Source organism: Halichoerus grypus, chromosome 4, assembly GCF_964656455.1.
Source record: "Halichoerus grypus chromosome 4, mHalGry1.hap1.1, whole genome shotgun sequence".
Taxonomy (NCBI): domain Eukaryota; kingdom Metazoa; phylum Chordata; class Mammalia; order Carnivora; family Phocidae; genus Halichoerus; species Halichoerus grypus.
Window position 1 is genome coordinate 79690985 of NC_135715.1, and position 15235 is coordinate 79706219.

The window sequence follows — 15235 nt, forward strand, 5'->3', positions numbered from 1 at the left end:
GGTGTTCATTCCAACAATCATGGGAGCCTAGCCTCCCGAGAGAAAGATCCTATGTCCATCACAGGGTTTGAAAATGCAAATGTGCCCAGCCACCAGAAAGATGTGAAGGAGCTAGGAGCCTGGGTGGGGCCTGCCCAAAGCAGTGGCCCTTAGCCCTGGTCAGGAACTGCCAGGGAAGGGGGTGTGCCTGGCATTGCCAGATCTTTAGGCTTCTCAGGATAGGTTGGAAGTTTGGATTTTTAAGCAAAAAAAAAAAAAAAAAAAATCTAACATTGATTTGGTGCTTGCCAAGTGTTCTTAAGTACTTTTTTTTTTTCTAGCAGTGCCGGGTGTGGTCTTCCTTACACCACATTTCCCTCACCCCACTGCAGGGCTGGGACTTAAGTACTTTTTATATATGAGCTCATTTAATCCTCAGAGCAAACCTATTAATCCTATTATATTTTCATTATCATCTTCATTTTACAGACAAGAGGTTAAACAACTTGCCCAGAGCTCTGTAACTCTATGCTAAACTGCTTCCATAGACTGTTACCAACTTCAAAACTTCTAAAAATCCTGTGCAGGCCAACAAAGAAAACCTACCCACAGGCTGCCTTTTTCCCCCACAGTGTTCACCATCTGACTAGATCTCCTGCACTTACCCGATACCACAGGAGAACAGCCTGGTGTGCCGGACATTTCTTTTCACAAGCTGCAATGTCAGACTCTCATTCTGGAGGTGGCCATCAGATATAAGGAGAATGCTCCGTAAGCCTTGAGAAGGGTACAGTAGATTTAAATATCGGAGCGTTTTCCAGAAGTCTGTATTTCCCATGGTAGGTGTAGCAGACTGGAGGAAATGAAGTGAAAGGTTATTCATTCCTTTTGGGTAGAGTCACCATTAACTGTAATCATTTACTGAAGCATGTCTCAATGATGGTTTAGAGATATCATCACTGAAAAGATTTTTTTTTAATTACACATTTGTGGAACAACTATGCTTATATCCTGTTAGTTTATTTCACATCACACAGTAACTATAATATTATCGGTTAACACCTATTTGATTTTTTTATGGTTTTCCTGGGTTTGCTGGCCTGCAATGAGATGGCAACTAGTCATTCTTTCTCAGCATGTGCCATTTTAAGAAAAAGAAAAAAAAGAAACAGAAGAAAACATTCCAACACTGTTAATGCTGGTTGTATTTAGGTGGCAGAACTGTGGGTGATTTTTTTTCTTTCTACCCTTCTTAATTTCTAATTTTTCTTTAATGAGTTTGTATCGCTTTTATTAATAATAATGATAATAAAAGGGCCCCACTGACATACAAAAACTGAAGGACTAGGGGTGTTCTATTAGTGGTCTTGGGGAGAATAAGTCCAGACAATACCATTAAAACTTGATAGGAAAAGACCCAAGAGATGAAGGAAGGTTCTTTTACTCACCATAATGAACTCTGTTGGTGTATTATTGCTTGTGATGTACTTAGGATATGAAAATAATTCCTTGTAACCTGTGTGATAAGATTGGCGTGAGGTGCAGCTATTAAATATTCACTTTACTGACCACTAACAATCATGTTTGATAGTTTAACATATAAAAAAAAAACTTCACCACAGTATTCCTTTAAATAATTAGTGCATTGAAACTATGCACTTTACTGTGTAAAATGTTCTGAGTAAAATTACATGTGTACACCTTTGTTCTGTAGCGGATCGCTCATGCAAAGTAAGATGTGGGGTGTCACAGTAGCACAGACCACCTGGCCACCGGAGGGACACATTCTCTTTCCAGGCGCTTGGTACCCCAGCCTTACTTGACCTCTGCCTCCAACAGCAGCAGACCCTAGCTCCTTCATAAAAGGGCTCAGTCTTCTGCTGAATGGCACAGAAGAATCAATAGGACACGACTGTCCCCTCACTCTACTCCGTTCCTTCTCTCATTCCTAAAGTACCTTTTCTGGTGGCTGAGATGTCCCCGGGCCCTCACCTGGAGGATGGTATTACTTTTCCTCTAAAAGGGCTGATCTGATGCTTCCTGAAACCTTACAGATTTTCTACTACTGTGCTGATTTCAGGTGTTCTGTCCATATCCTTGGGACCCTCATCCATGTTAAACCAAGGGTCTTGCATTTGGTTCAGCTGGTGGTAACCTAGTAAAATTTATACAGCACTTGCTCTGTAACAGGCACTGTTTTAAATCCTTTACATGCATCAGCTCAGTCCTTACAACAACACTATGAGGCTACGAGGTAGGAACTCTTACTCTTATATTACAGATGAGGAGAAGTTCAAGTAATTTGCCCAAGGTGACATCTAGAGCTAGTAAGTGGTAGAGCTGGAATCTGAGTCTAGGGACCGAGCTCGAGTGTTCTGGTTCTTGAACTCCATGCTATGCTACCTCTTACTCCACAGATGAGGTCAGGGTACGAATAGCGATCAGCTCTACACTAATATGAAGGAGGAAGCACACTTTGGACTGGGGCCGAAGAGCGCTCACCTGTGCCAAACTTGACAATGTTGATCTTTTGCTTCCTACCCATCAAGGACAGTGCATATAAGGCAATTTGCTTGGCTTGCAAGAATGTTGCACCCTCCATGGAATTGGAGCAATCGAGACAAATAATCACTTCACTGTTCTCGGCTAGGTCAGAGAGTGTGATATCGAGATCGGGTTGAAAAACAAGCATGCAGGCCTAAAAAAAGAAAAAAGGTGCTGGGTTGATGTTTATCATAACTTAACCTGGTCTGGCTTGTTTATATTGGTATAGGCATGCCTCTGAGATACTGCCGGTTCAGTTCCAGACCACCACAGTAAAGCAGATATCGCAAAAAAAGTGAGTTAAATAAATTTTTTGGATTCCCAGAACACATAAAAGTTATGTTTACACTATACTGTAGTCTATTACATGTGCAATAGCATTTTATCTAAAAAAATGTACATACCTTAATTAAAAAATGCCTTACTGCTAAAAAATGCTAATCATCACCCGAGCTTTCAGTAAGTCATAATGTTTTTGCTGGTGGGGGGGTCCCACCTTGATGCTGACGGCTGCTGCCTGATCAGGGTGGTGGTTGCTGAAGGCTGGGGTGGCTGCAGCAGTTTCTTAAAATAAGACAACACTAAAGTTTGCCACATCAATTGACTCTTCCTTTCACAAACAATTTCTCTGTAGCATGTGATGCTGTTTGATAGCATTACACCCACAGTACAGCTTCTTTCAAAATTGAAGTCCTTCCTCTCAAACCCTGCTGTTGCTTTGTCAAGTAAGTCTATGTAACAGTCTTTAGAACCCTTTGTTGTTATTTCAACAGTCTTCAACAGAATTACCAAAATGTGACACAGAGACACGAGGTGAGAAAATGCCATTGGAAAAATGGCGCCAAAGGACTTGCCACAGACTTTCAATTTGTAAAAAACATAGTACCTGTAAAGCATGATACAACATAGCACAATAAAACAAGTATGCTTATACTACTTTATGTGCCAAAAGACAACAAAATTTCAATCCAAAACCTACCCACACAATCTTTCTAAATGATGGACATGTAACTGGGCTAGAGTAACAGAAAATAAAGAGCGGCCCACTAAAAACTGATGAAACCCCCCTAGGCTCAGGCACACTGCTTCTCTCTAGATCTCAGACTCTAATGGGAATGTGTCACTTGCCAGTGTGTTCCAGATATTGGCCTGTAGTTTTCTTATAATATCCTACAATTTGCCTGAATTTGTTTATTAGTTCTAACAGTTTTTTAGTGGAGTCTTTAGGGTTTTCTATATATGAGATCATGTTATCTGCAAACCGAGATGATTTCACTTTTTCCTTTCCATTTGCATGCCTTTCATTTCTTTTTCTTGCCTAATTGTTTTAGCTAGGACTTCCAGTACTACAGTGAATAGGAATGGTGAGAGTGGGCACTCTTACTTCTGATTTTAGAGAAAAAGCTCTATTTTTCACCATTGAGTATGATGTTAGCTGTGGGTTTGTCATATATGGCCTTTATTATGCTGAGGCATGTTCCCTCTATACTCAGTTTGTTCAGAGCTTTCATCATGAAAGGGTGTTGAATTTTTCAAACAGTTCTTCTGCATCTATTGACAGGATATTTTATTTTATTTTTTCCTGATGTATACTTGACACACAATGTTATATTACTTTCCTGTGTACAGTACGGCAATTTGACAAGTTTATTTGTTATGCTGTGCTCACCACAAGTATAGCTACCATCTGTCACCACACGCTATTACGATAGAATTGACTATACTCTCTATGCTGTACCTTTTATTCCCATGGCTCATTCATTCCACAACTAGAAGCTTGTGTTTCTCTAGCATTCTTTCACTTTAAGAACTCCCTTTACCATTTCTCATAAGGCAGGACCAGTGGTGATGAATTCCCTTAGTTTTTGTTTGGGAATGTATCTCTCCTTCATTTCTGAAGGGCAGTTTTGCTGGGTTTATGCTATATTGTGATTTATAAGAAATACGTATTTGGTCAATTCATATATATTTGGTGTTTGTCCACTGTTCATGGCTTACATCTCCCCAAACCCTTGGAATTTCCTAAGTGATGAGAGTGATAAAGATGTCTTTTGTTATGTTAATGAGGCAAGTTTTGGATGCCGCCTAAGAAGGGGGGCTGGTTGCCTGGAGAATCAACCATGTGACCAGAGACTTAGAACCTTCAGTTCTGCCCCCAGACTTCTGGAAGGGGAGTGGGGCTGGAGACTGAATCAATTGCCAATGGCCAATGATTTTAATCAATCATGCCGGTGTAATGAAGTCACCATAAAAACCCAAAAGCATGGGCTTTGGAGAGCTTCCACATTGGGGAACACATGGAGATGTGGAAGAGTGATGTGCCTGAAGAGGGAATGGAAGCTCTGCACCCTTTCCTCAGACTTTGCCCTATGTATCTCTTCCATCTGGCTATGCCTGAGTTATATGCTTTTGTAATAAACTGGTTCTAGTAAGTAAAATGTTTCTCTGAGTTCTGTGAGCTGCTCTAGCAAGTTAATCAAAACTGAGGAAGGGCTTGTGGGAATCTCTGATTTATAGCTAGTTGGTCAGAAGTAAGGTAACATCCTGGACTTACATGGTGGTATGTGGGGAAACCCCTCTCTTCCCCTTGGAATTGTGTCCAGGAACCCAAAAGAGTAGTATTCTTGGTTAGCAGTTTTTCCTTTCAGCACTTTGAATACATCATCCCACTCCCTCCTGACCTCATGGTTTCTGCAGAAAAGTCTGCTGATAGCCCTATGGGGGGGGGGTTCCCTTATACGTGATGAGCCATTCTTCTCTTGCTGCTTTCAAAATTCTCTCCTTGTCCTTGATTTTTAATGTTTGGATTATAATGTGTTTTGGAGTAATCATCTTTCAACTGATCTTGCTTGGGGTCCTTTGAACTGCCTGCACCTGGATGTCCATCTCTCTCAAGATTTTGGAAAATTTTAGATATTATTTCTTTTCTTTTTTTTTTTTAAGATTTTATTTATTTATTTGACAGAGAGAGAGATAGTGAGAGAGGAAACTCAAGCAGGGGGAGTGGGAGAAGCAGGGAGCCTGATGCAGGGCTCAATCCCAGGACCCTGGGATCATGACCCGAGCCAAAGGCAGACGCTTAACAACTAAGCCACCCAGGCGCCCCTAGATATTATTTCTTTAAATAATCTTTCTGCCCTTTTCTCTCCTTTCCTGGGATGCCTGTGATACAAATGTTCATTTGCTTGATGGTGCTCCATAATTCATGTAGGCTTTCTTCACTCTTTTTCATTCTTTTTCTTTTTGTTCCTTTAACTTCAAATGTCTGTCTTAATTCTTTCTTCTGCATGATCAAGTCAGTTGTTGAAGCTCTGTCTTGAATTTTTCAGTCTGTCATTGTATTCTTCAGCTCCAGACTTTGTTTGGTTCTGTTTTATGATTTGTATTTCTTTATTAAACTTCTCATTTTGTTCATGTGTTGTTCTCCTAATTTCATTTAGTTGTTTTTCCATGTTCTCTTATATTATATTGAGTTTCCTTAAGATGATTATTTTGAATTGTCAGGCAAATCATAGATCTCCATTTCTTTGGGGTCAGTTACAGGAGCTTTATTAGTTTCCTTTGGTGGTGTAATGTTTGCCTAATTCTTCATGATCCACATAAACCTTGCATTGGTATCTGTGCACCTGAAGGAGCAAACACAGACTAATTTTTATAGGCTAGTGTGGCAGGCTCCCTGGCTGATGGGATTACCTCTGGAATCATAGTTGTGCAGGATTGAAGTCAATTTCAAGACTGTTGCTGGGTCTATGGTGTGGTCTGCAGTTGACATTCTTGTTACCAGGGGTCAGACAGGTGTGGATCATGTCTGGTCCCTGGGTGGCTGGGATTGCTTCAGTACCTTGTTCAGTAGGGTAGCCTGGGACAAGATGCCACTTCACAATCCACAGTTCCTCAGTCAGTAGACCTATTACCAGGTGCGTGGATGGGTGCAGCTTCCACTAGGTCCCTGAGAAGGCTCCTGCCTAGTTGATGGATGAGTCCCTGGGAGGGCAAGATTGACCCTGGACTACAGGTTGAGAGGAGCTGGAACTAAGCTGCGGAACTGTTTCAGGTTTCACAGCCACAACTGAGATCTGCAGACCTGGCTCTAAATGTGCAGATGATGATGTCTCCCATGAGGTCTCCAGGTAGGTTGAGTGGTCTCTGATCATGGCCGGAGGGGCTGAAGCAGAATATAGGGCCCTTTCTGGATCTCCCAAGGTACAGACATGAGTATCCAACAGGTCCTATGCCAATGGGACTGCTCGTGGACTGCAGCTAGGAGGGGGCTAGAGCTGAGAATAGGGCCCTTTCAGAATCTTCAGGGTTGTAGATGGAAGTGTCTCCTGCTGGGTCCCTGGAATCACGGGTCTGCTTATAGACTATGACTGTTAGGAGGCTGGAGCCAAGTAGAGGGTGCTTTCAGGATATCTGGGGGCACAGATGGTGTCTGCAGCCAGGACCATGGTCAGCAAGTCAGCTGCCTGGGGGTAAACCTGCCTTCTCAAAATGGTTCTCTTTGGTCTTGGGCTGCACTGGGTTTTCAAAATCTCCTAACTGGACCCCAAAACTCCCACATGGCACTTTGCCCGTGGATAGATGTCATATAATTGTTATTGGGGGAGGATACATGTAAAGGACATCTTGTTTGGCCATCTTGCTGATGTCACTCTCAATTTTTATTCTAATATGAAGAGACTCCTCATCATAGACACACAAATTGTCTTATGGCCATAAATAATTTTGTATCTACTTTTACAGTATTAATATTTTAAAACTATAAAAATATACAGACTAACCAATGTAATGTCTGAAGGCATATTTTGGTTTTGGTGGGGATTAAGGTAGAAACTACAGTCATAGAGAAACATGCCACATGAGGGACTTGGTTGAAACCTCAGAAGTTTGTCATGCCTGATTTCATAAGTATTTTTAGTTGTAAAATCTTGGGGTGGTGAGAGCTCATTTTGTAATGCTAGTTTTTCAGGACTATCAGTAATTTCCAAAGTTAAATAATCTATTCTGAAATATTTTTTCAATAGTGTCTCCCATTTTTAAGTAAGAAGGACTATACCTCACTTTCTTTTTCTGGATGTCTTTCAACCCACATTCTTGGGGGATATGCGTCAGACAAACCAACGTGAAGACAGAATCCATCACTGTCTAAGGAGCTACCTTCCATGGTGCTAATTACAGCTTTGCAGTCTGTGCGCTACAAAACAAACAACAATGACAACAAAGTAAATAATGGAATAATGCCATATGATCGATTTGCAGTTACCTGTCAGTGGCAAACCCTTGCATAATTTATCTAACTCCATCAAGAATCAACAAGGTAGTAATAAATTCAAAATTATGAAATTTTTAGAAGTCATGACCATTATCATATCAGTTACCCTCCTGAAATTCTAAGGTTGATGTACACAGACCAATTGAGAAGTCTGAGACAGTTTCAAATCCTGGATCCAAAGATTATAGATCTATGTATTCAGGTAGAACTATCTGGATATAGCAGTAAGTACACTAGAACTTAGTGTAGTAAAAATAGTAAAATAGTAAAAATAGAAAATAGTAAAAATAGAAAATTCAATAGAAATCTTATAATTATGCCTTATTTTTAAATTAAGTTTTCATAAATATAAAATAACTTTTGAAAATGTGGATGATAAGCTTTAAAACAATAAAGGCAATATGATAGATTGTAAAATGGCCATAAAGTCTTTCCATCCCTCTGTGCTTGCCCCTTTGCAATGTGACTTTGCATCTCTTCCCGTCAGGAGGTAGCACATATTTCTCTGCCCTTGAACCCAAAGTTGGCCAATGTGACTTGCTTTGGTCAATCGGATATTGGCAGATGTGATGCAAGAGGCTTGGAAAACGTTGGTGCAATGGGGCTTGCCTTCCTCTGTTGCTACTGAGAACTTTTCCACTAACTATATGAATGAACCTGAGCTAACCTGCTGGATGAAGAGAGACATGGTTATCACACCAACTGACACCAGGCCAACTGCCAGGTATTAGAATAAGCCCATTCTAGACCATCCTGTCCCAGTCAAGCCAGTGCAGGCCATTAGAACTGCCCAGCCAATTCACAAAACTGTGTGAAATAACAAATGTTGTTGTTTTAAACCATAAGGTTTCAAGATTATTTGTTACACAGCAGAAGCTATCTGATGCAGAGGGTCTCTTGTTCAGGATGGACTAAATGTATGTGTTTACCTCCATTCCTAGCAAAACCCTAAAATTCTCTACCATAAAAAGGAAACAATTAAAGGGTATAAGCCCATAAAGATATTGAGAATAGGATCAACAGCAGTTGAGAGATGTCGACAAATTTTAAAAAGATGGAAAGTTGATAGAGGCATGACAAGTGACTCAGCTAGAGTGGAGGAAGCTACTACCTGGGTCTGGTGGGGGACTACAGCAACCCAGTAAGGCTCATACCCTGGGGGTACTGCAGAACACAGTGGTTGACTTAATGCAGGCCCCCTCCCTGCCGAAGTAGCCAAGCAGCTAGCACCAATAGTTAGCACCCTGTTCTCTCATTAAAGGAAACTAAAGATTCATTTCTTAGAGAAATTCAAGCAAATAGCATCCACACTGGGGAACCTGAGGCATAAAAAAGCATAGGAATATAGGGCTGCAAACTGGGGAATGAAGTCAAAGCTGGCATCCTAACGTGTGGGCCTCTCAGTCACTCTCCCCAGTCATACTTTATGAATAACCTAGAGGTGTTCTGAATGACCACAGAAGGGCTAAACCACCACCACAAGACTCACCACCAAACAGCCAGCCAGCTGCCTGGGCCTCTAGGGCAGGGTCTTTGGTCCACTCACTTCACCCACCTCAGAGCATCTAACTAGCTTTCTTGTGTCTCAGTTAGAGATGAACACAGAGAGGTCACCCAGGCATTTGAGGAAAAGCCTCTAACACAAAATATAGAGATTGAAAAAAGAAAAAGCCAGAAGAAGAAAAAAGGAACTCAAAGAAAAAAGGCAAAACACAGGGAAGAGAAGAAAAAATATATTATGTTTTCAGAGAGACAAGAAAGAGAAGATAATGCACCCATGAAACACACAAAATGCTATAAAAAAGGAATACTTACAGAACAGAAAAGAGTTTTTACAAATTAAAAAATGAGAACTAAAACGCAAATTTCAGTAGAATGGAATTTAAAGTTGAAAATATCACCCAGAAAGTAGAACAAGGAAACAATACAATGGTCAACAGGAGAGAAAAAGAGAGAAAACAAAAGGCTCAATCCAGGGGACACCTGATTGAAAGGCAATGCAAAAGATGAAGGAAAGAGGAACAATTTATTTTTTAAAAATATAAAAAAATTTCCCAGCACAATGAATGAATATCACATTCTTTTTTTTTTTTTTTTTTTTAAGATTTTATTTATTTATTTGACAGAGAGAGACAAGCGAGAGAGGGAATACAAGCAGGGGGAGTGGCAGAGGGAGAAGCAGGCCTCCTGCTGAGCAGGGAACCCAATGCAGGGCTCAATCCCAGGACCCCGAGATCATGACTCGAGCCGAAGGCAGACGCTTAATGACTGAGCCACCCAGGTGCCCCTAAATATCATATTCTTATGAAATTTCAGAATACCAGGGATAAAGAGATCTGAAATTCTTTTTTTTTTTTTAAGATTTTATTTATTTATTTGACAGAGAGAGACACAGCGAGAGAGGGAACACAAGCAGGAGGAGTGGGAGAGGGAGAAGCAGGCTTCCCGCAGAGCAGGGAGCCTGATGCGGGGCTCGATCCCAGGACGCTGGGATCATGACGTGAGCCGAAGGCACATGCTTAACGACTGAGCCACCCAGGCACCCCAAGAGATCTGAAATTCTTGAAGAATTTAAAACAAAACAAAACAAAACAGACTACATACAAAGAATGGGGGATAAGAATAGCATTTAACTTCTCAAAAGTAACACTGGAAGCTAGAAGATAATGTTTTCGATATTTTGAGGAAGATGACTTTCAACCCAGGATTAAACACCTCAGCAAATGATCAGCATTCACACATGGAATAAGGATAGCTCCAGACATTGCTGCCCTCAAGCTCAGGAAATTAATGGAAGCTGTGCTCTGCCAAATGGAGGGGAAAAAAACAAGAAAAAGGATAAAGAGGAAAAGCCCTACAAAGGAGAATCATAAAGAAAGGCCCTGGGACAACAGCTGTCATGTGGTAATGAAGCTGCACTGGAGTGGAGAGACAGAAGGGAGGAAGGCCTCAGGGGAAAAACATTATCTGAATTATTGGGAGCATTCAACAGTGACCAATAGTATTCTAAAGAGTTTTAATCTATGTGTGAGTGAGGTTAGTGGAGATATAAGAGAATTAAATTTTCATCTACCACAACAGGAAATCAAAAAATAATTTTGAATCAGATGAATCAAGAACAAGCAGTAAAAAAACCTGAGCATTTACAACTTTGGAGGCCACCAGAAAGGAGGTAAAATATTTAAAGTGGTTCACTGTCTCTAGAGGCTGGTCTGGATGAGGCAGGGCAGAACCAGGCTGCTGCTTCTTGTGAGAAGCCGTTGTTAGCATTATTTTCTTCTTCTTCTTTTTTAAGATTTTATTTTTTAAGTAATTTCTACACCCAATGTGGGGCTCAAACTCACAACCCCGAGGTCAAGAGTTGCATGTTCCACCAACTGAACCAGCCAGGCACCCCTGTTGTTAGCATTATTTTTTAACTTTTTAAACCACCTGCATGTATTGCCTTGACAAAATAAAACTAATGCTAAAATAAAAGCTCCTAAAAAATAAAACGAAGATTTACTAACCTTTTGTCTCAGTTTATGTGTATCACTAGAAATGGATTCAATCTCATATGGCATCTCAATGGACATACTCAAAGAGAAGCTACCAAAAAAGAAGAAAAAGTTGTCTATGATCTTAAATATTAAACAAATACTTGTTGTCATTTTATATAATTTTAAGTAAAATTTGAAACCATAAAACTAATGTCCACTGGATGTCTGAAGAGGTTTTATATTTTTGGTACTAACCTTTGTTTTGTTCCTATTTTCTTTATGTAAGTCTTCTCTACTGTATCCTGTTAAAAGAAAAATATATATGTATAACTAAGTATCTACTAAGTTTCACAATGAGAACTCTAAGCTGAATGTAATGTTACCAAGAGCACAATCTACAGGAGCAACAAGACAGCTGGTCTCACTTCTGAGTAGTGAGACACAGAACATTTGCTCATGGAATGACAGTTAACTTCTAAAATGCAACTGATATCAGGGATAATTTATGACCAATTTAACAGAGATTTTGAACTATACATATTTCTATATGTGTGTATACACATACACATATACATCATACCTCTATATGCATATACACACACACAATTTATATAAATATGTACAAAAGGGAAACAAAGCGTTAACCAGTAGCTTTGGACTACTACCTCTGGCAATGGAATTAAGGATTGTTTAAATTTTCCTCTTTGGTTTATTTGCACTCTTTATGCTTATCTAAATTCTTCATAATGAACATGTAATACAGACACAAAAATTTTTTAAGTGACTGAACAGAATAAAAATATTACACCTATTGAGCCTAACTGTGTTTTTATTTTCATTTTACAAACATTACATGTATCTAAATGCAGAAATGTCAGTAAAATTGACTTCATGCCAGAAAGATTAGATTTTTTTTCATGTATTATTATTATTTTCTTTTTTAGAGAGGGAGAGAGACAGAAGTGGGAGAGGAGGGGAAGAGGGAGAGAGAGAATCTTAAGCAGGCTCCACGCCCAGCATGGAGCCCAACTCGGGGTTTGATCTCACAACCCTGAGATCATGGACCTGGGCCGAAATCAAGAGTCAGATGCTTAACCAAGTGGGCCACCCAGGTGCCCCTGGAAAGATTAGATTATTTTAGATATTTTTAAATTCCCTATCAATAAATCACTAAAAAAACTTCTTTAAATCTTTCTAAGCATACAAACCTGAATGTTTTCATTCAAAACTTTGTCCTGTTGCCAGGGTGCCACGGTGGTGGGCATGAAGAAGACAGCCCTGCTGCCTTGGATGCTGAGTTCCGTGATGTAGGTAATTTTGATAAGGACCTTAGCCTTAGGGGGTAGATTTCCAACACTAACAGTAAAAACATCCTGAAATAGAAACACATTACTCAGCTTTCTACTCAAAAGTGCATCCATTCTATGCTAGTTAATCCCTATTACATGAGCCACTTAAATTACAGTCTGCCAGACTCTTCCTCAGAAAATGAGCATAGAATCTATAAGACAAATGGGCACTGGCAGCGCTAAAGGAGAACCCTGCTGCCGGTCCCCAGGGGTAGGGATGGCGTGACATCTACAGGGGGCAGAAGGAGAGGAGGCCCTTTGGGAGCAGGACCTTGCCCTGACTGGGGAGCGTCACCTCTGTCCCCTACACCAGAGGCCCTGCCTGCAGGGCTCTGCTGCACAGACAGCCTCCATATAGCCCCTTCTTGAAGAACCTGTAGCCTCTCTGACCTCCACAGCATCTGGCGGCAATCCTCTCAGCAGCCGTAGAGCTAGAGCAGTTTTTACTAACCTGGTCCTCACTTTATCCCTTTATCTTGTAGTTTATTCATCATTTTATTTTTTAGGAAACGTATTTCATTTTATTTTAAAGGGGTATTATAATCACTGCATACGAAGATAAGCTCATGACTGGCTAGGGCAGAAAAAAGAGAGGCTAGATCTATTTTTTCTGATACCTACACAGAGAAACTCTTAACACCCCAAGCATATCTTCCAGTCCACTTGGCTGCACTGCCATGAAACTTACTATGTTTAGGAGCATATAATACTAATGATTAATATAAATTTTAGGGGTAAATGATTACTTTTGATATCAAGGATATCCATTTGCCAGGATATCCATTTGCAAGAATATCCAATAAAGAAATGGATTCCAGTGAAGGGATAAACAATGAAGAGATGATTATTTGAACAGTTCATAGTGCTTGTCCTTAAAAGAAGTGCATAAAAGCCTGGGTCTCATTTGAGAGACTGCCACATAATAGTGTGGGGTTTCTGTGTAGGGTATAGATGCAAGATGTCACTTCTGTTACAAGCTGGATAATCTACAAAACTGTAACTTGTCTTGACCTGCCAGGAGGCTGAGTTTCAAGGCAGCCGAGTGAACTCAATTACAAAGAGTGACAAGCCCCTCTGAGGACGACGAGGCACCGGAACTGTGGAGATTCCCCTAAGGGGTCCCAGTGGGCTAGCATCTCGGTGCATATGGGGGGAACTCATGTAGGTGAGGAGCGTGGGGAGCACCATTCAGTGCAAGACACATTTCTTCCAATTTTGTCCTCCTTTGTGATATAATGAGTTTTGAAATCTTAGGTGTCCCTACATAATTTTCAATCACAAATCATTTTCATCTCAGTCCCTTGGATGTCTCAAGCCACTTTGCTAGTCTTCTGATAGTTGGGAACATCATATATATAATATATATAGCATATGTACATTATATATATTATAAATGATAACATGATATGTAATACAGTAATATACATTATGTTTTATATATACACACGTATAATGTTGCCAAGTATAGAAGAATATCATTTTACATGTATATATATATGTATATATGTATATGTGTGTGCATATATATATAAAATGTTCCCAACTATTAGCAAATAGAGAATATATAATTTATATATTAAACACGTAACACATATGTAATAATATATAATATGTATATAATACATTATATAATTATATTATTAATATAATATATTTTAGAGTGAGGACATCATAGTCACTGGATGGCAAAATACATTCTGGGAGACCCAAAGGCTCTGGTTAGCAATGGTTCTGACAGACTTTATCCATAGGTAATATCCTTTGTGAAGACTGTTTTCCTGTGGATCATTTTCCTAGGGAAATATATTAGCATCAAGGAGGAAATATGCCGACCATTTCATTTATGACAATAACCCCACACTGTTAAGTGTCAGCCTATTAAATGAACCCCAGGCTTTTATATATACACTTTGGCCAGGGGTAGCATTATTACCTGTTTAACAATGACCTCTTCCTTGCTTATTTCCATTCTGCAAATTGTTATCTTAGATGTCAAAAGCAATCATTTATCCTTTAACTCTATATTAATCTTGAGTAACTCCCCCCGACCCAACATCAAATTTTCACGATGCTATGGCAATGTGCCATCCTCAGAGGTAATATCTGAAGCACGTGGCCCTGTCCTCAAAAACAACTAAATATCTACACTGGAGATAATGATTACAAACTGCATGCAATCTAGTATCTGCCAAAGGCATATTTAAAGCATCTTATATTTAAGAAAAGAAATCTAGTGGACATGATAGCTGTTCCTTCTTTCAAATTCTCCATATTTTATCCCTAGGAAAGCAATTAATCAGAAAGAAAAGAATCTGGACCTATCTCAGGACCCTGTAGAAATGTCTTCCTGGGATATGACTTGGTGAAAACTGGATAAATTGCTAGATAAGCTTAGTCCTAGGAAAAATGTAAATACAGTGAACCCTTGAATGAAGGTGCTGACCCCTGTGCAGCCAAAAATCCACTTATAACTTTTGACTCCCTAAAAATTTAACTACTAATAGCCTACTATTGACCAAAAGCCTTACTGATAACGTAAACCGTCAATTACCACACATTTTTATGTTATATGTTATATACTAAAATCTTACAATGAAGTAAGCAGGAGAAAA

At 39.8% G+C, this 15235-nt stretch overlaps 1 protein-coding gene across 10 annotated transcripts in view; it reads right to left on the bottom strand.

The window, feature by feature from the left end:
• Positions 1-15235, bottom strand: part of PARP4 (poly(ADP-ribose) polymerase family member 4) — a 103799-nt gene that overhangs the window by 42819 nt on the left and 45745 nt on the right. For 9 of the 10 annotated variants that reach the window (XR_013447052.1, XM_078070613.1, XM_078070614.1 and 6 more), the window contains 7 exons: positions 12483-12647; positions 11530-11576; positions 11305-11383; positions 7580-7717; positions 2482-2677; positions 1428-1495; positions 645-832 (listed from right to left, as the gene is read on the bottom strand). Coding sequence is in view for 9 of the 10 variants with exons in the window: in XM_078070613.1 (XP_077926739.1) it covers positions 645-832; positions 1428-1495; positions 2482-2677; positions 7580-7717; positions 11305-11383; positions 11530-11576; positions 12483-12647 (881 nt within the window). In the remaining variant the exon portion in view is untranslated. The remainder of the gene's footprint in view (positions 1-644; positions 833-1427; positions 1496-2481; positions 2678-7579; positions 7718-11304; positions 11384-11529; positions 11577-12482; positions 12648-15235) is intronic. The other variant, XM_078070612.1, reaches the window with a different exon arrangement.